The following is a 22,182-nucleotide window of genomic DNA, read 5'->3' on the forward strand; positions in this document are numbered from 1 at the left end:
TGGAATTTAGGTGACCCAAACTTGCATTCAGACAGCTGTTTAGCTTAGCAGGACACATGAGGCTCCAGCCAGGCTCAGACATTGAGGAAACTTTAAAACTGAAAAGGAATATGTACTAAAATGTGGCATGTCAGCTTTTTGGATTACCTGCCTACATACAGGTGCCTAAACTCTGCTTATGTTCTATTTCAATCACCAAAACTGGCTCTCTAAATTTAGTGTCAAGGTACACAAATAGGAAGCTGTTTTCCCTCAGCTCCTCATGTAGAAAAGAGACAGACTCCCCTAGAGAGTATTTTTGATCACAAGAACTCCTACTTAATTACCATTCAAATACAGCTAAAAAGAAAATACCACAAACTTTTGCTTTGCAATTTATTTATTAATAAGAAACATATAAAAGTGACCACAAAATGGGATAAAAATATTTAAACATTTTGAAGGAAAACAAGAAAGGCAAGTCAGACAGAAATCACCTAATAATTGGGAAGGAACTTTCATTTCCTATCCTTCAACATGCCATATAAAACAGTATCCTAAAGCAGTGAGAGTAAGTACTGGATGCAATTACAGCTTCAGTATCTATCTTTCTTTTCTTCAGCCCCATTCAAAGTACTAAATGCCTGTGTCTTCCAGGTAGTGAAGTGCATATTCCTTAGTATAAGGACAAATTCAGCTAGAGAAGGGAAAGAATGAAATAAATTAGAAAGAAATTAAAAAAAAAAAAAACAAAACCAAAACCAACACACCAACAAAAAAAAAAAAACCAACACCACCCTCGCCCCCCCAAAAAAAACAAAAGCACTGACCAAAAACCACAAACAGCTGCTTAGTCTTCAGTGAAGTATGCCTCCAGTCCCTCCAGTTCTGCATCAGCTGTTGTTTTTGAAGAGGTGGGAGTAGAATTTGAATTCATGCTTTCCTGGCTATTACTTTTTTGTTGAGAGTTTCCTGAATTACTTAGTTCCTTCTTCAGTTCCCTACCACCACTTAATAACCTTTGACTCTCTGCAAAATACTGATTAGGATGATTCAAAGAAAACCCAATGTCATCAACCTGCACAGAAAAAGAAAGGAACAGTGAATTATTATGTTTTGTTTGTTTGTTTGTTTGTTTGTTTTCCAAAAAACTAACCTTTGTCATATTCAAGAACAAATTTATTAGCAATTTAATAAGTTCCAATTTTCTTGGAAAAAAAAAAAGGCCTCAGTTTGTAAATACTGTCCCAGTAAATATAAGACCGACACAGATGTACTTTCATCACAAAGTTTCTTCCTTCATGTTAGAAATAGAACCACTGTTTTGGCATATTCAACAATATTTCACACTGTCTTTGCTGTAGTAAAGAAAAAACATCCCAAAACATATAAAACAACATAAGTAAAATGTCATACTTTTACAGATGTAGGGCAATTGAACCTACACCTTAAAACCACGTTTCCCTACACAAAAGAGGGACTGAGACAAGTCCACAGTGCAAATGTCAGTAGAAAATACTACTAAAAGTTTTAACGACTGCACAGTATAAATCTAGATCTTAAGTATCAGTGTGAAACTGTGAATGGAAACTGGTAGCTTCACCTCTTTCCCTGTTTTTTCCAATAGCCACAAATACAATATTTACAAGGCAGAAGGCTAAGACAGACGCTTATCTCTGCTCCAGGAGTGCCAACATCAGCACCCTGAAACCAGATGCACAACCAATACCAAAGAACATTTAGTCTTCAGTGGAAAAGAATATAGAAAACTAGCATAAGGTGCAGCATATTTCTATTGCTCCTTTCTACTCAGCAGGCACGCTCTTTCAGCTCTGTAATTATTTGATAAGTGAACATTCAATTGATGCTCATCAAATATTTCAAATCAACAAAGCTTTCAGTTTTAAAAGTAAGCTATTCTGACATGTTTATCACAAATCTCAGTTATAACTTTTGTATCTCTTTTCAGGGGTGCAGAAGTTGGAAATGCTTACTTTAAAAGGTGCTTCCACCTCATATTCAGCCAATCTGCACCTTTTATCTGCCCATCGGTTCATGCGAATACTAAGAACATTTTGAGAAAAATACTGCTGTTACATCATGTTGGAAAATTTCCCAAACCTGGGATACAATAAACCAAGGAACACTAAGAGCCTTATTACTGGTAATTTTCTGCACCTACTATCTTCCTTTTTTCCCCAGAGAGGTGAGGCCAATACAAGCATAACAGGCAACTTTGCACACACGCAGTGTCTCATTAGGACATATACTGTGGCTGATTTAATATGTCAAAACCCCATCAGTTTAAATTTCAGCCACTTGTGAAAAAAATCATAAAGCAGAGAATCAATGTGTGTTTTAAAGGGAACCCTGATTCAATGCATTACCACCGTCTAGCTTAGCTCCATCAGAAAATGGTGGCCCATATAACAAAATCTAATTCAGACATGACGACAACATTAGCAACTGTAGTAAGCGACCTTGCTTGAAAAACAAAAATCTAAAAAAATAAGTGACAGGCCTCGCACACCAATTTGGCACTCAAAATAAAAGGCACAAAGCAAGAAAAGAGAAACCTGAAGCCACTACGAAATTTCATTTCAGTCTTATCTGGATGAGTTTCATCCAGTGAGCTTTCATCCATGCACCAATTTCCATTATGTGGGAACTAAATTACTTCTTTACACCAAAAAGGCTTAAAAAGAAGCAATACAGTGAAAAGCTGGCTTTGCTAGAAGTGGCTCTTAATTAGTTCTATTTTTTTTTTAACCTTGAAATCTCAGTTTTCTTCAGACCAATTTAAGATTCACTTTGGAACTCTTAATGTTGTTCTAAACTCTTCTCTCCCCAGCAAATTGAAATAAACTGTAGAAGCAGCTCATTGTGTGAATGGAGCATATTTTCAGAGATGATTGACAGTATCTGGCTAAAAGCTATTTACAGGTTGTTACTTAAAATTGTCGTATGACCCCACGTACCCTATTTTAATTAAAAGAATTCTGCCCATTCATTTTATCACTTTAAGAGCCTGAGGAGAGAAAGGGGAAGTTCTGTTCATCATCATCATCATCTTCATTTGTGATATATGAACAATTCTGTTCTGTGTAATTTTCAACAAGGTTCTCTGAATTAAAGTATTCTGCTCTGGCTGGAAATACACAAGAAATTGAACCACAAAAATGGAGGTGACCCATACATAAATTTCCTGGCTTTTTTATTTAGACTGCTCATGTTACTTTATGTAAGTTTTACAATGCTTTTAGGTACTCCAGATCAAAGCACATCAATTTTAAAAGATGCATCATTAACTTAGCTGTAAGTTAACTGAAACTTACTTCCAGAAATAGAGAAACTAAATTTCTCTAACAGCTTTATCCATTCCTACCTGTGAATCCACTATGGCCAAAGAAAAACGTATTTTCTGTGCAGTCAAAAATTTAAGCTTATAACATGTATTGATCCAAGTGAAAAGGCCTGTCACTTCAGACAGAACTATTTATTCCATCTAGTAGAACACAAGACTTTTTTTAGATTCACACATTTTGCACATGTTGGCCTTCATGCACACTCTAGTTTTGTATTCTGCTACAGCAAATATTGTTTTGAAAAACCTAAAGCAATCAGTTTGTAGCTATAGTATCTTTGGGTTTTAACCAAGAACTTTTAAAATGACAGCTGATAATGCTACAGTTGATACTACAGAAAAACCATGTGGAGCAATCATGGCACTACAGTAAAAGATATCAATTAACCACATGCCTTTTTTTTAACAACAACAACAAAAAAAGGTCTAGTGTTCTTGCAATTTGATCACAAAGAACTAAGAAAAATGGGTTTTACATATGTTTTAAAATAAACTATCCAAAGTAATTCTTCTGTACCGGAAAGTTTGCTATGTGTCAGATATTTACTTCTTAAATATACACAAGGATTGTAAAATAACAGTACGCAAGAATAAAATGTTTAGAGAGTAATATTAATATACAAATTATCAGCCGTTAAGCTGTAACTGCAACAAGTAACTAATAAAGCAGTATTCATGCAAACAACATGGAATATAACTTACTAACACAGGCATTAGCCAATTAGAGTTTCTTATTTATTCATAATGCTCATGCCCTTAAACCAGTAGATTTATACAGTGGATTTATATACAAACAGATTTCAAAGCACTAATTATTTCTACAGGCAAGCCCTCACAAGAACATTTATTTAACCCACTAGTAGTTCATAGCTGATATCATTAATCTCTTTTACTTGACTGCATACATGTACCCAAGATCTCCAAACTGTTGGTCTGGAAATATCTTTCTCTATTTTGAGTTGCCATCTAATTCTATCAACTAAAGTAAAATAAAATCTTGACGTTATTGTGACTGTGAAAGACATTCTCATTACTTTGACTATTTACTCTGGGTTATGGTTACACCACTTACATTTTCAGGGTGTGTCACTTCCACATTTGCCTTGTGTCCTCACTTTAGTACAAAATAAAACTTATCTAAAAGGGATAATCAATATGAAATAGCTTATTATGAACAGAAGTACAAATATGAGAACTTCAATCAGTTATGGTGCTTTCCATACGGCTTAAAATTCAAATTTGATCATCAACCGCCACTTTAGTATTTCGGTAGTGTTTGACTGAATACTTACTCTAGTTACAGTATAAACATAGTTTGTTCTTGATTCTTATTAAAATTTTATAATCTTTGAAAATATCCACCCTACAGGCCATTCAGTCATAACTCTATCAAGTCAACATCTTTATTTCTTCACATATATAGGACCGTTTGTCTTTATCAAAACATGGTGTTATTATTTAGAAAATAACCTTCCCAAAAAGGAGTATGGCCTAATATCCAAGAACTTAAAGTATGGTAAAACCATTCATGGACTATATATAGCACTTTCCTTTCCTATGCTTATTGAAAGACTTAACAAATTGCTTATGTGTACATTTCCTTAACAGATTAGTTCCTGCCTGAAGACAATGTCCTGGACCACACAAATGATTGTTGCTTTGTTCTGTGGATGTGAGATGGTGAAACAAAAGTTCAGGAGAGGCATAGCATTTAAGTTAATAAGCCTGGTTTACCCGGAATGTGCAGAGAAGCAGCTTTTGGGTAACCTGTGCTAATTGAACCAGTAGCATCGCAGTGCAAAGACACACCCCCACCTCTCAAAAAAAATAGATCTAATCATTCTCCCTCTAGTCCAGCTGGATTTATTAGCATAGTCTTAGTGCCAAGCACTAGACTAGTGAAGCCAACAGCAAAGCTGCTGCCAGCATGAGTATAAGATGCAGTAGAAACTTGAGAGAGGATGATGGGGAAGAAATGCAAAGAGAGTCTTTAAGTAGACATAGTGTGCAACTGATCCTGTGAACTTAGAAAAATATCATAATCTTAAACAAGTCTCAACTACAAAGTCATTCATAGTAGATCTAACCCACGTACACACTGTAACTTTCAAGAATTATAGGTAATACTAACAGCTCTGCCCAAAACTTACCACTTTCTTTCTCGGTAAAATTTTTACATTATTGAATCTGAAATTCTCCATGTGATCCAGTCCATTATTTCTAGGAAATTTTTACTTAAGATTTTTCACCCATTTGAAGAAACAATAACTATCAGTGTTATGCTGATTGATTCTTCAGAAATTTCCTTCATGGAAAAGCTCTGCTAGTGATATACAAGAAAGGCAAGGGGTTTTGATTGTCTGATTTGGTGTCACCAGCCTCAGAGATACATCTTTTGACCACCCCATTAAAACAAAACAAAACAAAACAATTACTAAAGCATATAGTTGTAGGACAGAAAAATCATCCCAAGCAGGCTGGTAACAAGTTTAGAAGCTAAATGCTCTAAAAAAAAATAAATGCCCTCATAAGCATGTTTCATTCAAACTACATAAAGTGCCTTTCTGTTCATTCTGTTTTCTCTCACTGAAGTAAGAGATTTATCAACACCAAAGGAGAAAGATTACTCTTAGTGCAAGCAGCAAAGACAGATATTCGTATTAAGAAAAGACTGAAAAAATAATGCTCTTCTGGAATACACCACAGAAGAATGGAAAGACAAATTTCCTAAAACATAACAGATCTTCAGCGCTGTGCCAATTTATCCATTGGTGAATGTTGACCTTGGGGTCTATAGTCATCTTGGGTAAATATTATTTCTACTGATTTAGCCTTACACAGGGCATGTGTTATTTAAATTTCAAATTATATATAACTTTGAATTTCCTGTTTTATAATTTTTTAAGACAGTAAGTAATTATGCTCAAATTACAGCTGCCAAAACGACACTGGATACAGGTTCAGAGTATACCTTCACTACACATTCATACACAAGTGCTGGAAATTTAGGGAGACAAACACATCCATTTAAATCAAATGTGAATACCAGTGAGAACCAAAAAGTTAACAGTAAGTGTCCCTGGGTGGGTCATCTAATCCTCATCCATATCTTTAGGAAGGCTGCTCCATATTCTGATGTTTGAAAGGGATGTTTCAATTTTTTGAGTTGTGGAAAGAATAAAGGTATAAGACGGGCCGTACTCCACTGTTTTTTCTTAACAAAGAATCTAGAACCAATGTGTAAACTGGTTCTTCAAATCAAGAAATCACAAAGGAGATGGACTGCAGCCATTCTGTACCTTACAAGTTTGTGTAGGATCTTACTTTAATATGTTACAGAAGCTTATGATTAAGCAAATGAGAAAGGTCTGAGACTGTTTATCTTTATTTAAAAACTAATGACACATAACCAAAGACATGAAAAAATATCAAGTGAAAATTAATATTAACTATGTAAGTGCAGGAAGATTAGTTTTAGTTAAACTTGTTAGACCCATTTTGATTATTTTTTTAAGATATATCTCAAAATACCAAACTTGCATACTGGGTTAAAAAACACAATTTGTTTAAAAATGCGATATTGAAAAAGTTAAATGGCTTGAAATAGATGGAATTCAACAATATTGACATTTGCAGGAAGAAAGCATAACCTTTTACTACACCTTGTAACATTCAAGGTATTAATTACATCAGTATATAAACGCAGAAAATTACAAAAGAATATTTGAAGTATATTTTAAATTATTGAAATGAGAACTAACAAGGCAAGATAGCTAATGATGGATGTGAAAACTGCAAATAGTCTCTGGACTTCATGCATGATTTCCAAGGCCTTCCTCAAGACAAAGACGGTGATCATAGTTTAACAAAAATGAGTAGCTACTTACAGCATGCGTCAACTCAAAGTACTTCTGACAGGCCAGCTGGTAATGCATGCCCTTCACCAATTCCAGGATCTATACAGAGGGAGAAAAACGTAATGGATTCAGAAGTACCACACATACATCTTGTGAAATACCTTGTCATGGTAAGTATCGACAACAGCATTGTATATACCACATGGAACTTTGCAGCACATGACATCTTAGACATGTGTGTATCTTACTAATAACTGACAACATTTATACATACTATATTTGTTTAAAAATACCCCAGTTACATTAAAAACAAGATAAAACCACAGGAAGATACGTCCAGCCCTTAAAACATAATTTCAATACTCTCAACTTCAAGAATAAGTTGAATCTATATTTTGGTAATATAATTGCGACAGCTATTGTCAAACTATCATATTGCAACATCTCTTCCATAATTGCAGACATAAATCTCGTAATTCAAGTGGTTGAAGCATGAAGCAATCAAGGACACGATTTGTATTTTTATTTTTCACATTACCAGTTCATGCAGATGCAGAATAAAATACTATTGTGCTCCCATCAAGAAAATTTAATGCAAATCCTTTAGACAAGTATCTGTGAGAGGGGAATGCTTTTACCTTCAATCAGATTTGTCCTTTTTGAAATGAAGTTATTTCTAGTCAAGCTCAGCAGAATATGTGAGTGAATAGCCTGTTTGAACACCTATTAGGAAAATCATGCCATCTTTTGTAAATACAATTTGCTTCCCAATTCTACTTCAGGTAATCTCTTCTGCGCTGCATAAAGTCCCATTCTTATCACCAGAATGCAATGCTGGTTGAAATTTTTTAAAGTTTCATCATCTCCTCCCTCCTTTATATAATCAAAATGTATGCTCTCTCTGCTTATCAAACAGAGAAAATTGCTGGAATTAAGAGATAGCCTCAGTGGAAGGAAAAATAGTTTTTGAGAAATGTTAATTTCAAGCCCCTTTCCCAAGTTTGACCTATATGTCAAACACAGCAATACACTCCAGCTTAAGTCCCTGCTGTACTCATTATTGGATGCCGCCTTGTATTTATTGACAAATGTATAAATAAATTACATTTGCTGAATGGATAAAACCAGCAACACCTTGCCAGGAAAGTACTTAGCCACATTGTTTCTCTGTAATAGCCCAACTGATTACATTTCTATCCCTCTTGCCACCTTCTGTTATATCTTCTGTAAAAGATCAAGGCCAAGGCCAACTAGGCAATGAAGCCTGAAACCTAAGACTATCTCTATGTGTATGTATATATATAAATTTTTTTTTTTTTTTACTTCCTTCTGCCTTTGAAATGAACTAAAAAAATTAGTGTCATGTTAAGTAGATAAGGATTGAAAAAACCTCGTTTATTCTAAACACTTCAATTACATATTGCCTTATGTTTTCCCCTGTTTGTTCCTTGCTATAAAATCTATACCATGCAAAGAACTATCTCTATTTTTAAGTAAATGCTAACTACGTTATATGTATGTACTTTTCTAAGAAGTATTTTTCACATAATTTGGAATAATGATCAGAAGACCTGTATGTCTGTTGGTGAGTCGAAAGAAACATTCATAACGTCCTCCTTTAACATTCAGATGTTTCTAACATGAATTTTCCATCTGAAATAAGTAAACTAATTTAATCTAGTTCATAAATAGTTTATGTTTTCTCAAAATTATTCTTCATCTAATCAAGATTATATCTAATATAAATTATATAAATAAAAAGTTCTGAATTCAGGTGTAAACATACTTTAAGTCTCAGAAGCTTAAGTGAGCAAACAAAAACTTAAGTATGGACAAATTCTGACTATAAACCCCAAAAGTTTAAAAGCATTGAAGTTCTCCTGTAATTTAAGAGAACTTTTTGAAACAGGTGATCAGTTAAAAGGCTAGTCATTCTGTGATTTGTTTAACTTTTCAATCACAGACCACAAAGTTATAGTTGCTTTTTATATCAATGATGCCATTATCCAACTATCCTGAAGAGCAGAAAGGACAATGATTATCAAAGCTAGCTTTTGATTTATTAACTCACAATGATTCACAGGATGTGAGATGAAGCTGCTGTTGTCTTCTCTGACAGTTCAGCATAAAAATGGTTAACTTGAAGTGACAGATATCAGAAAAGGGATCACTGACCAACATAGCACAGATGATGACAGAATAAAGGGGCACTTATAAATAAATTCTAGTTTTGTAAGAGAGATTATTCTGAGCAAACTATTCTGAAAACATGCCTATTTAAGCCCTTGAGTCATCCTTGGGAAAATCTTGACCCACCTGTAAAGCAGAGAAGAGGACTTCATTGAATCAATACTGTTGATGTATGAAAGCTGTAATGGTCGTGTTATTAGAGCTGGCTTTGAGGGACGTCAAATTCTTAAAGAACAACCAAGTTATTTTGCAGCAGCTTGATTTTTATTGCCCAGCTACACTGCAGTTTCACCAAGGAACTACGGTCCCTCTCCCTCTAGACTCCTTCTCACACCTCTCACAGAGGCTGCAGTTAGGTCACCACACAGATTTTTCTGCTGTACTATTATGAAGACATATATCTTGGAGAACAGCTGTTAGAGGAACCTCTACCAGCATTCTCCAGTGAAGTTTGGTAACTAAGTCTTCACAGCGCTTCTTTTCCCCCCAACATTGACAGAGTGCTCCATAAAACAATGCCCACCAGAACAGACCAGACTCTTTCGTCCAGTTTGTTAAATTTATTAACGTACATGATTGCACTGGTAGTGATCATCTTAGTCCTGTGCTCCTTTACCCTCTCCACCACATCAGCTCCCCAACTGGTTGGCCAATTTCAGCCAAATTTGACAGGTAGAGATGACAAAGCTATACAATTTCTACACGTTGATTATAAGTTGTGGTTGGGTGGAAAAGCCAGACCAATGCCTGTGGCTCATTTGGGGAAAGGCAGTTATAATTCAGCCCCTACCCACTCTGAGAGGCAGCCAGAAGGCAGCCAAACTTGCACATATGTGACTTTGAACTGGCCACATCACGGAGGACCAGATTCACTGCATATATGATGGGGTTGAGGAATAAGGGGTACATTAAATGTATGCAAAGAAGAAGAGATTTAGTAGATTAACTGGCTTCAATAGGGAACAAGCTCCTAGGAGAAGAAACAAAAAAAGGTTAAAAATTGCAATAGAGTCCAGCTAGAAAGGAGTACTCTGTGCGAGAGAAACTAACAAACCTCTATTTAAATAAAACAGAATTATAATTCATGATGAATATTACCTTTCCTATTGCATTTGTGCACATAATGAAGGCAAGCTTGCAGCTGTTTTTTTATTAGTGTTACTCAGAAACAGGCCTCCACTCAAAACTACATTAATTCACAACAGCAATCTTTTGCGTCTACATATATTAAGACATTTACACTTAATTGCTTTATTTTGCAAGTAAAGGGACATACTCAAGGACTCTTTTTGTTAGTTCTTATGTGCCTTTTCTTTTGCTGCCATCTGCAACTTGCTTTTCTGATGTTGCTTTACTGACTACTAATGAGGTTAAGATGATGTTTGGCAGCTGTACACAGCCACCTGCTTTATAGATCCTCAGCATTCAAAGCTAAGATGTTGCACAGCAGGATAGTTTGGGCTCTGTAATTATCCATTGTTATTTTCACTTACTCAAAGTTAGTTTGTTTTATTTGAAAATTGCAGAATTACCTTATATCTTCCAAAACGAAAATCTTTCTACTATAGATTCAGCTAAGTATGACTCATTTCTAACTTTCTTTGTATTTCAGAGGAGACTTCAAGATATGATGGGGTGCAATTGCTGGAGTGTATCTGAACTCATTCCAGTTTTCTCCTGTTTCAAGTCAGTTTGTGACCACTTCAGCATTAAGTCCTGCACCAGGACTCCCCAATGCCCTTTGCCTCACGGTCAGTACAGACATCTGTCCTTTTTGCTGCTTTGGGAGATTCCCTTTATATTTTAAACTGATTTTGAAGGTTTCACATTTATAATGCGAATGTATAGTAGAATTCCCTGAGATTTAAGTTCTGTTTTTCCTCAGGGACACACTTAACAGGGTAGAAAATAATTGTTACAGCTTTGCCAGAGCTCCTGTTCTTTTTGTACTCTTTGACTTCTTTTGTAGTGAAGAGTACTTGATCACACAGTGTTCAGCATCACACGTGGTAATAATATTTAGGGCACCATAACAGATCAATTTCTCCCCTGCGCTTTGCATCACAACTGTTAAAAAACAAAACCTACTTGTATTATATTACACTTTACAAAGGTAAAAGGAAGAGGCAGTCATAATCCAGAAGAAGGTATTTTATTAATGTCTCTTAAAAATACCTATATTTTTTCCTCCATTTTTAATGTATAGGTTCTCTAGCCTGAAGTTCTTATTTGATGTATGTTGTAAGGAAACCATTAAATACTTAACAAAAGAGTAAGTGAATGTCTGAATGAAAAGAATATGTCAATATGTGCCTCTATTTGCTACAGCAACCCCTGGGCAGCTTATGAAATGAAGACAAACATTAATTCAAAATGAGTTAATAATTTTAAAAGGAAACAGCTCTAATGCTAGATGGTTTTGTATGCTTGGTTGTGGGCTATTTTTATAGGTTTATACCATATACAGCTGAAAGTCAAAGCAAGGCAAGAAGGGTTAATGCACCTGCGTATTCCACTTCTCTGATTTCACATAGTTCTAACATAGTGCTATAAAAATGTACATTTTATGATTACAGAATTTTTTGGCTATTTTTCAGTGGCACTTTTCTTTCTTGTCATTTAACTGACAAATCCTGCATGAGTTTACAGCCACCTATTTTAAAAGACAGTCATGTCTGTGTTTAGATACGATAGATAACTCACATTCCTCTGTTGCAAAGAAATGCTGAGTCAAAGCCTGGACTGGCTGTTATCAAGTATGAAAGCAAGTATCTGAAATACTTCAAAATAAATAAGTCACAAAATAAATAAAATTGAAGTATTTGCTTCAGGTACGTTCTAAGTTTGCAACATAACAGTTTCAAGAACAATGAGCTGCAACATTTTTATTTCATATGTTCTTTCTTTTCCTGTTTTCTCATCCCGAACTGTGTGTTTAATCTCTTTGACTTTTGTGGTGTGCTTTTTTTTTTTCTTTATTCTTTCTCTTCTAAATAAAAAATTCATGAGTAGTTTAATACACCATAAATCGAAGCTGCTGAAGTGTGAAGACAAAGCCCCCGATTCTGTCCACCCATTCTTGCCATCTGAAAATGAACCTCATTCCTCCTCACCTTCTCCAGGTAAAACTATAGTTGGGTAATATTTAAATCTATTTACCGCATATAAGGAAAGGAACGGAAACTCAACAGGCAGGGATGAACAGAAAGTAGAAATGCCTTCCACACCAGCAGGGCCCATTTAGGCCAAGTAACTGCTCCTGGAACTAAAGTCTAAGATTTGACTAATGAATTTAAATACTTCTAAATTGGACACATTGAATTAATGCCATTCATCTCTTTAACAACAGTACAAAATATGCATTTTAACTCTACATTTCATATTATTTGTTATAAAAGGCACATTACAGCAGCTTATAGCAGCTTTCCAGTATCTGAAGGGGGCCTACAAGAAGGCTGGAGAGGGACTTTTACAAGGTCATGTAGTGATAGGACAAGGGGGAATGGCTTCAAACTGGAAGATAGTAGATTTAGGTTAGATATCAGGAACAAAATTTTCACTACAAGGTTGGTGAGGCACTGGAACGGGCTGCCCAGAGAAGTTGTGGATGCCCCATCCCTGGAGGTGTTCAAGGCCAGGCTGGATGGGGCTTTGAGCAACCTGGTCTAGCGGGAGGTGTCCCTGCCCATGGCTGGGGGGTTGAACTAGATGATCTTTAAGGTCCCTTCCAATCTAAACCATTCTATGATTCTATGAGGTTTGTCTATATAAAGACTATCAATTGTTCCTGTGGTTTTGTTTCTGTTTATATTTAAAAAAAAAAAAATACTGACTTAATAAAAGATGTATTATTTAATCTCTTAACTAATAAAAGGTTGCTTATTTAAAAAGTACTTGCTCTTATTTAATCAGAATTCACAAAAGCGCTACCATGAAGATGATTGATGATAGGGCAAAATTATTCAGATGAAAGGGAAAATATTTTTAGAGCCACCAAAGATATAATATTTCTAATATTAGATCATCAGAAGGGACAGTGTGGGGTTTGGTTCCGCCCCCCCCCCACTGTGGTGGGTTTGGTTTTTTATTCATGGAAACATGTAGCCATCAGAGGCCTAGGCACAGATTGGCTTATTTATTCCCTTCTCTGTGAAGGCTCTCCAATAACACAAAACGCTAAATTTGTTAGAGAACACCGGCCAAAGTTCAATGACTCAATCAAAATCCTTAATTCGATCCAATTATGGGAAAAGGTAGCTTTTTAAATTAAGAGAACAATTCTACTAGAAAAAGCATTCTTTCTTCTTAAGTTATCTACTTCTCATTTACATAAGCATTTTTCCTTAAGAAAAATCCGTAACTGGAGCAAGACCGAAAAGGATGAGGCTAGACCCTCTGTTTCTCCTGACTGGAGAACCAGAAATTTTTACTACCTTTTGCTTTTGCTATTGTGATAGCAGCTAATGGGGAAAATGGCAATTTCTACAAGAAAGCTTTCAAAACCAAACAGATCTTTTGAAATAACTCTAATTGAAAGCCTATCATACCTATTTTTCTATCTGAGATATGTAGGCAATGCATTACAGTGTATTTAGTACAGCACCACAACAGATGTACTTAACATATGCTTTAATCTTTATAGTCTTCAAATTGATTAGCTATTGTCAAACCTGGCTTTATAAAGATTTTACCTGATTAGCAGTATACCAAAGAGAAATTAAATGTTATCTGAAATATACTATAAATTCAAATGCTATACAATCATACATTCACACATTAGATGCTCAGCTAAGCATATCACTTCTCCAAGAATCAATTTTAGGACAAAAAAGCTACTATCACAAATAAAGAAATAGGAAAATGTGAAATAAATACAAGTCAAATAATTCAGTTCTCGGAATAAATATCAGGATTAATTCTTTCTGCTTCAGGGTATATAATAACTATGCAAGACCTGGAAGTCACCTGTTCTATTACCTCAGGAAGATCATTTCAGCAGACACAATCTCAGACAAGACACAGCCTCAGAAAATCTGGACTGAGACAGCAGGATGGATCTAGATACTTCACAGCAAGCAGATTCACATATTCAAATGTTTTCATCATTTTTTTTCATTACTGACTGTCCTATGATATGACTGCAATAAAAGCAGGCCAAAGCTCAGATGGGCTACTGAAATTATGTGAAGTCTGGCAGTATTTGCTCTGCACCATCATCCCAAGGTCCAGCCTTCCTTTCTCACATGTAGCCCGTGCCCAGAGAGCTCTTTGAAAAAGCACTGTGAAGATGGGGTTTGTTTCCACCACAGACCAGCCAAAGGCTTTATGTGTATCAAAAACCTCAGGATCTTCCTGGTCCTGTTAACCTAAAAGGAAGAGGTGTATTCCTCATCTCAAGGGTATGAAGGACAGCCCTAGAAACAGAAGATTGAGAACAGCACTGGAAAACCAACCGTCTTGGGTAAAACTGCAACCAGATGAGCTGGACACTAGCCCACGTTCCGGTTCATGCAATAGTCATGAGGAAAAAGCTTCATAAATAAGAAAGAGGCTCATTCATGGGCTTGAAGGGAAAACATGTGAGTACTCTAAAACAACAGATTAAAATCCCAGTGGGGGACCAACTCATGACTATGTAAGTTAAATCCAAAATAAACGTTTGGAAAACTATGCATCATTCACATAAAAATGGACAGGTCTGATAAATTAAAAATTTTGAGCAGAGGAGGCCAGTACTTGAGAAAGTAAAGCAGAGCTCCACATTCTTCAAATCCAAGAAATATCCCAAAATAAGCAAGATAAATACACTGAAAAAGATTGAAAATAACATTAATGGATGTATTCTGACAGTGTCAGGTTGAAGTACATGCTCTTGCTGTTGAAAAAAAAACCAAACCCTTGACCAGAGAAGAATGCAGTTTACCACAGAGAATCAACTACCATCTACACTGGAAAACAGAGAGCCTCAAGGACAACTGAAGCCCTTGATCAAAGTCCTAACAATAAATTGCAGGAACAAGAAAGGCCTCAAGTTCTGAATAGAGAGGCAGGGAAAGACCTGGAACCAGAACTGAAATCAAGGTGGAGCACAGGTGACTTGGAAAAAAACCCATAGAAACAGATAGCATAAACACCAAACACAGCAAGGGAAACACATCTGAACCAATGGGTTGTTGCTTATGATGTTTTTACTGAAACAACCAAACCCACCTGAAGCGATTGCCAATCAACTCATGGTGGTGTTTAACCCCAGCTGGCAGCCAGGACCATGCAGCTACTCATGCAGTTCTCTCCCTTCCACCCACAATGGTGAGAAGAGGGAGAATTAAAAAAAAAAAAAAAAAAAAAAGGAAAGGGAAGGGGGAAAAGGGAAGGGGGAAAAAGGGAAGGGGGAAAAAGGGAAGGGGGAAAAAGGGAAGGGGGAAAAAGGGAAGGGGGAAAAAGGGAAGGGGGAAAAAGGGAAGGGGGAAAAAGGGAAGGGGGAAAAAGGGAAGGGGGAAAAAGGGAAGGGGGAAAAGAGTTGTGATAAAGACATTTTAATAGAACAGTAACAGAAAAATGAAAATAACAATTATAATAAAAATAATAATGCTAAAAGAATATACAAGACAAAGTAACACAACACAGGTCACCCTCACCACCCAGTGAATTGGTTGCCCAGCCCGTCCCGAGCGGTGATCGTGGATTCCCTCCCCTCCCCGGCCAACCCCTATTTATAGATCGAGAATGGACTCTACGGTACAGAATATTCCACTGGTCATTCCATTGTTCTACCTGTGCTCTTTCTCAGCTTCTATGGGAAGCTGAAAAAAGTCCTTGAATGGTATAAATATCAGCTAGCAACAAGTAAAACAATATGCATTATTAACGTTTCTTTCATACCCAATCTGAAACACAGCAACCACTAGAAGTAAAATTAACTCTATCCCAGCTGAAACCAGGACAACTTGAAATCAACTAAGTCACCTGGATTTCGTGATTCAAGGACCTCCTGAGATAACCTGTGAAAGTTATGCGAGAACTAGGAAAAAGAATGACTTTTGTGGTTGCTGATGTACTACAAATCCAGATCTTCTGATGGCATAAAGCATTATGAACTAAAGTCATGGAAGATAAACCACTACCACTCAGGAGTCTGTATTCTGTTGATGAACACAGTATGTTCAGGAATAAGCCATGGTTTTTGTGCTGATAGCCTGCATAAAGATCATTGAAGAGAAACACATAACGCTCCAAAAGAGCATTGTCCTATGACAACCCCCAGGACTCTCATCAGCCAAAAAAAAAAAAAAAAAAAGCAAGCCTCAAGATTCAGTTGTGAGCAGGACCTTGATGAATATTGTGAACAAATGGAAAGGAAACACCCTCAAACAGTAACAGTCCTGATCCAGATCACTGCATATGAACTGGAGATAATAAGGGTTCAACAGAGAGCTACGAAAAATAAAGAGTACCCCAAACAAGAAACGCAAGCCTCCAGGCACTGCTGATAAAGACATGTGATAAGTCTCCATCAAACTTGAACTTGAATATCTGTATTCACGCTTGCACAAATTAAGGTTAAGACACCAGCTCTATTTCATTTTGGGTACAAGCATCCACCAATGATAAAATCCTTTGTGCATGGCCTGAGCTACCATGGCTTCTCCCAGCCCTCTGGCCAGGACAGCATCAACATCCTGACTGATGCTTCTGGAAGACCTGATGAGTTTCCAGTAAACCTCTCTTTCAGAATGTCGCGGTTTAGGCCAAATCCGCTACTGGGGACCTGGGGGACCCCAGATGGGACCGACAGATGCTCCCCTCTACCCCTCTTCAAAGAGAGAGGCAGAGGAGGACCAGGACACAGAACAAGAATTTAATCTCAGTAGGGAACAGAAATTGTTGAGCTTTCAACCCCTTAAAGTGAACTTCTTAGCTTAGGAGAGAAACATTTATTACTGCTCACTTGAAGAAAGAAATGTGATGTACTCTTCTCACAAATACCATTTACCCAGAAAAGTGCCCTGGAGTATCTAGTTCAACAAAACTATGGGATTGCACAGAAGTTTCAACAAAAGCAAAACACTTGGGGAACAGAACTGTCGGTGGGAGCTCCGAAGATCTCATAACCTTGCACACAGAGGTGCTCCTCGAGACCTAGCATGATGATGTCTTTTAAAAAGCTCATTTTTTTCCACGACAATGGCTATGCAACAGATTTGCAGATTGTCAGACAAACACATTAAATTTTAGGGCAAAACCCATCCACTCAAAATCTCCTGGGTATAGATATAGGGACGTTCTTGAGAAGAAGCATGCCTTATGCTTATAGCATATAACAAATCTATAGGCCTGAAAACATTTAGTTTAGGTGAAAAATATATTAATAAAGATTAATCTCCTAAAATTTAGACACCACTATAAGCAAAAACCTGCAGTTCATTTTAAGGATTAATATTATCTCAAAATGGAGAAAATTGGTGAATTAAAAAAAAATTATTCTATTTCCTATTGCAAGTACAATCAGGCGAAGGTCATATTCTTAGAAAGGCAAAAAAGGACCGTTAGTTCAAAACAATAATGAACAGCTAAGTTAAGATGCTGCTGGGAGACTGGATTTTCACAGAGGAAATGCCATAGCTAAACCTTGGAAAAAAACAATAAAAACAAACATTTATGTCTGAAGATGAAGGATTTCCATGTAGCCAGTTGTTGGCTGAGTCAGTTCAGCAAGTTGTATCTTCTCAAGACCAGTAAATGACTATAAATTATAGGTAAAAATAATCTATTAGGATAGTAACCTTGACATACACCAAGTAAAAAAGCAGTATCCCAGGCCATAGGTTATGCCCAGCAGAATGTTTCCTGATGTTAATCAAAGACACCCTCTTAGGAAATGAGCACTATATTTTTTTTTTTTAAGTCAAACATGAGGCAGTTCAAAAAGGATTGGGATTTGGACAGCAAACTTGACCATATTCTAGAATTAGAAGGTCTATGCATAGTGACCAAATCCAGCCATTCCACAGTGAAGTAGCCTGATACCAAAACTGTCATGGATTTTTTTTTTTGTGCAGCAGGATCATTCTTGCTGAAGAGAAGTATCAGAGGAAAAGCCTAGAACAGCTTCCCCAACTAGGGAAGCTGACAGCAGTCCCACAACCTGTCCAAACCAGGAACAGAAATACTGGCCCTTCTTGTTAGATTCCAAGATGGACAGTTCAATTCCAGAGTGTCCCATTCATAAAAGGTGACTTCTAAGATACCAGCCCACACTGCTTGCAATCCATTAAATATATAAGTCTATGTCCATGTGTACATATATGTTTGATTTCAGTGATCAGTGCATTACTTTCAGACATCTTGTAGTATTTTATTTTGCTGATACAGAACATGGCAGTGATATAATATCTCATGTAAACAGGGAGGCTGAAAGGATGAATTGATCCAGGAACAGAAGACCTGGTGTGTTACCTTTCACCATGATTTCTAGAACAGTGTAATTTCACTCAACAGGGACTGCAACCCTTGACCTTTCATTTGACTTCCTTAAAGCAACATCTTAGCTGCAGAGAAGCATGCACCACTACTAACCTGGAAAGCAGAAGTCTACTGTTCACATGATCTGACACCTGTTACCACTGCAGAGTCTCATAACTCCTGCAGCATCACCATCAAGAAGTAAGCTGGGAAACAGTTGAGCAAATAACAGCTGGTTCAAATTACTTTTGCAAAGATTTCATACAGAGGCTTGTAAAACAACAACAAACTGAATTTTCAAACAGTCGAGCATGAGCCTGCTAGCTACCTGCAACCAGTATGGGCTGGTTGTAAGTTTTGGTCACATTTGGACTAAACAGGAGACAGGAGTTTAGTCCATGTTCTGATCTTCCACTTAATAAAGAGACATGACACAGAACTACCAGTTGGGAAGCTGAACATCGGTTTTGCACACAGACTATTTAGATGAAGAAAAATGAGTGGTTGGGAGCCCAGAAAGAAGAGGGTGAAGATCCTGGGAAGTTGAGGATGATCCTGGAGACCAGAGATGCATGAAAATGAATGACGGGGAATGCCCTGGGACCACAGCCTATAATGCCTGAGACTGTTGACTGCAAGCAGCTATTGACATGTATTGACATGATATTGACATGACTTTCTTTTCCCAGACCAGCAGTGATTTCCTTGCTGGGAAGGAGAGTTGAAACCTCAGTAAACACACCACCAGGGCTATGGAGTCCCCAACATAAGAAGAACATGGACCTGCTGGAATGTGTCCAGAGGAGAGCCACGAGGATGATCCGAGGGCTGGAGCACCTCTCCTATGAGGAGAAGCTGAAAGAGTTGGGGCTGTTCAGCCTGGGGAAGAGAAGGCTCCGGGGAGATCTTATTGCGGCCTTCCAGTACCTAAAGGGGGCCTACAGGAAAGCTGGGGAAGGACTTTTTACTAGGGCGTGTAGCGATAGGACGAGGGGGAATGGCTTTAAAGTGGAAGAGGGTGGTTTCAGATTGAACATTAGGAAGAAGTTTTTCACTTTGAGGGTGGTAAGGCAGTGGAAGAGGTTGCCCAGAGAGGTTGTTGAGGCCCCATCCCTGGAGGTGTTCCAGGCCAGGCTGGACGCGGCCTTGGGCATTCTGGTGTAGTGAGAGGTGTCCCTGCCTATGGCAGGGGGGTTGGAACTCGATGATCTTCAAGGTCCTTTCCAACCTAAACCATTTTATGATTCTATGACTGTGTGAGATAATCAAGCAGGGGTATAATTCTAATCTCCTTGATTCTTAAAACAAACAAACAAAAAAATTCCCCAAAACAAACCAGTATCCAGATCCACTACAGGTTGTCATTTACTGTCTCTCATGTGACACCACCACACATATTTGTTGATGATTAAACTACTTTGTACACTGTCTTTCATTAAGTGGATGTGAGACTTCCACTCATTGTCAGAGTCCTGGAAAACTGATGTAAAAACACCTGCTCCTTTTGAGTTTGTGGTCCTGTGCACGTGGCCACTTGAGTCCAGAACACCACATTCATCTGTACCATAAATCAGGCAGAAAGAACCAAAAAAGCATTTAGTTACCATACACTGATCTGGTTTTGACAACACAGAAAGGAATTTTTCCCTTTGTAACAACCTGCTTGTCTAGAGCATATAGAGCAAGAGAAGACACTAAACGAAGTCATATTTGAAGACAGCAAAAGAATTTTGGAACAAAGCAAAGAACAAGTGTAAGAGGCCCTGAGCCCCAGGAAAGACATACCATTTATTAAAACACATAGCTGAAAGGTCAAGCTCTGAATCGTTCATTAAATATAGGAATCTGTCGGGTTGTAAGGGAGCTCTCATTTGATCTGGAGTTAACAGGAGGTCTAACAGACTCAAAGTGTACCATTTGAGTGAATGTCAACCTTGAGGCCCAGATACTGGAAAAGCAACTATATCAGGCTTTGAAAGACTGACAAACCATCCACCCCTACTAACCATTCACTGAACTAAAGGAAAAACATTTCTGATACTCAGCAGCTATCCCCAGCATTAAAGAAGACTCTAAAAAGCCGAAGACTGGACTGAAGAATCCTGAACTGTTGTTATTAGTCACGCAAATGTAGCAACAACGAGTGGTGTCAATAAAATCTGTTTGAGATCTTGGAGACAGATGTGAACCAATCAATCCTCTTTCTCCTCCTCCTGAGTATCTCAAAGATACTGGAAAATATCTATCTGCTGGAAAAGATCAATTTCTGAAAATCCAGCCACAGCCAAATTCTTTTTTATTATTATTAGGTTTTGGGTGGAGGGTGTTTTGTTTTGGGTTTGTTTTGGTTTAACACTAGGAGTGGCCACTGCAGAGCCCTATACCCCAACTGCACTTAAACTGTCACCACAGAATTCGTGGACAGCACAGTGTCCATTTCCAGGCAAAGAAACACTGATGGAGACAGTTTTTAAGTCACTTTTGATAAGAAAATTTAAGACTCCTAGTGAATTCCAATCTTACTTTACAAGGGAAAAAGAGAATAAAACCACACACACAAACCCTAAAACCCAATTCAAACCAAGTAAGGAACTATGTTAAATATAGATACTGCCCCACTGAGCAAATTCACTGCAGAAATAACCTCTACTAAATCCCACCTACACATAGCAAGGCAGCTCAAACAGTAAATCCCCACCAATTTTTCCAATGATTAGCAGGATAAAAATCTCAGAGCAGCATCAATTTTTGATGCATATAAAAAGGAAAAAAGCCAAAGTAAAGTATCTCTGGTGCCTGTCAGATATATGGAAGACAGTGAAATGCTTATTTATATGAACCAGGAGGAAAGAAGAAAAAAACAAAAGAAAAACATTCCTAGGAAAAAGTCTGGGTATTTCAAGAATTTGTCAAGAATGACTATGAGTGAACGACAAAAAGTTTAAAACTACTCCCTTTTAATTTGTATCTTAATTATTCCTCCCAAGGGAGACAATTTTAAGTGGAATTTTCAGTCTTTTTTAACTAGTTCAACAATTTGTTGATGCTTGACAAGCAATGGTGACATGCCACATGAACTAAAGATGACAGCTTAAAGCAGGTTTTTCCTATGGACCTAAAGCAGATTTCAGGCAGTTAATATACACTACTTCTTGCTGAACTGTCTCAGCTTAACTCTAAACCATATGTCTTCCTCCAATGATGATGATGGCATCCTTTTATAGTCTTAACCTCTTGCTAGAGCAAGCAATGAGAGTCACAGTCCTTCAGTATACATGTATTTCTGCATTGTCCTTGCTACCATAAGATAGTTTTTCAATTTAATGTTAC

General features: G+C 37.2%; 1 protein-coding gene across 1 annotated transcript in view; it reads right to left on the minus strand.

The window, feature by feature from the left end:
• Nucleotides 1–374: 374 nt before the first annotated feature.
• The window catches only part of PRIM2 (DNA primase subunit 2), a 127,839-nt gene continuing 106,031 nt past the window's right edge, over nt 375–22,182 (minus strand). The window contains exons 13-15 of the mRNA XM_082481033.1: nt 7,231–7,299; nt 810–1,057; nt 375–676 (exon numbers count right to left, since the gene is read on the minus strand). Of these exons, the coding sequence (XP_082337159.1) occupies nt 830–1,057; nt 7,231–7,299 (297 nt within the window). The 3' untranslated portion in view covers nt 375–676; nt 810–829. The remainder of the gene's footprint in view (nt 677–809; nt 1,058–7,230; nt 7,300–22,182) is intronic.

This window comes from Vanellus vanellus (assembly GCF_965231255.1).
Source record: "Vanellus vanellus genome assembly, chromosome: 3".
Taxonomy (NCBI): Eukaryota; Metazoa; Chordata; class Aves; order Charadriiformes; family Charadriidae; genus Vanellus; species Vanellus vanellus.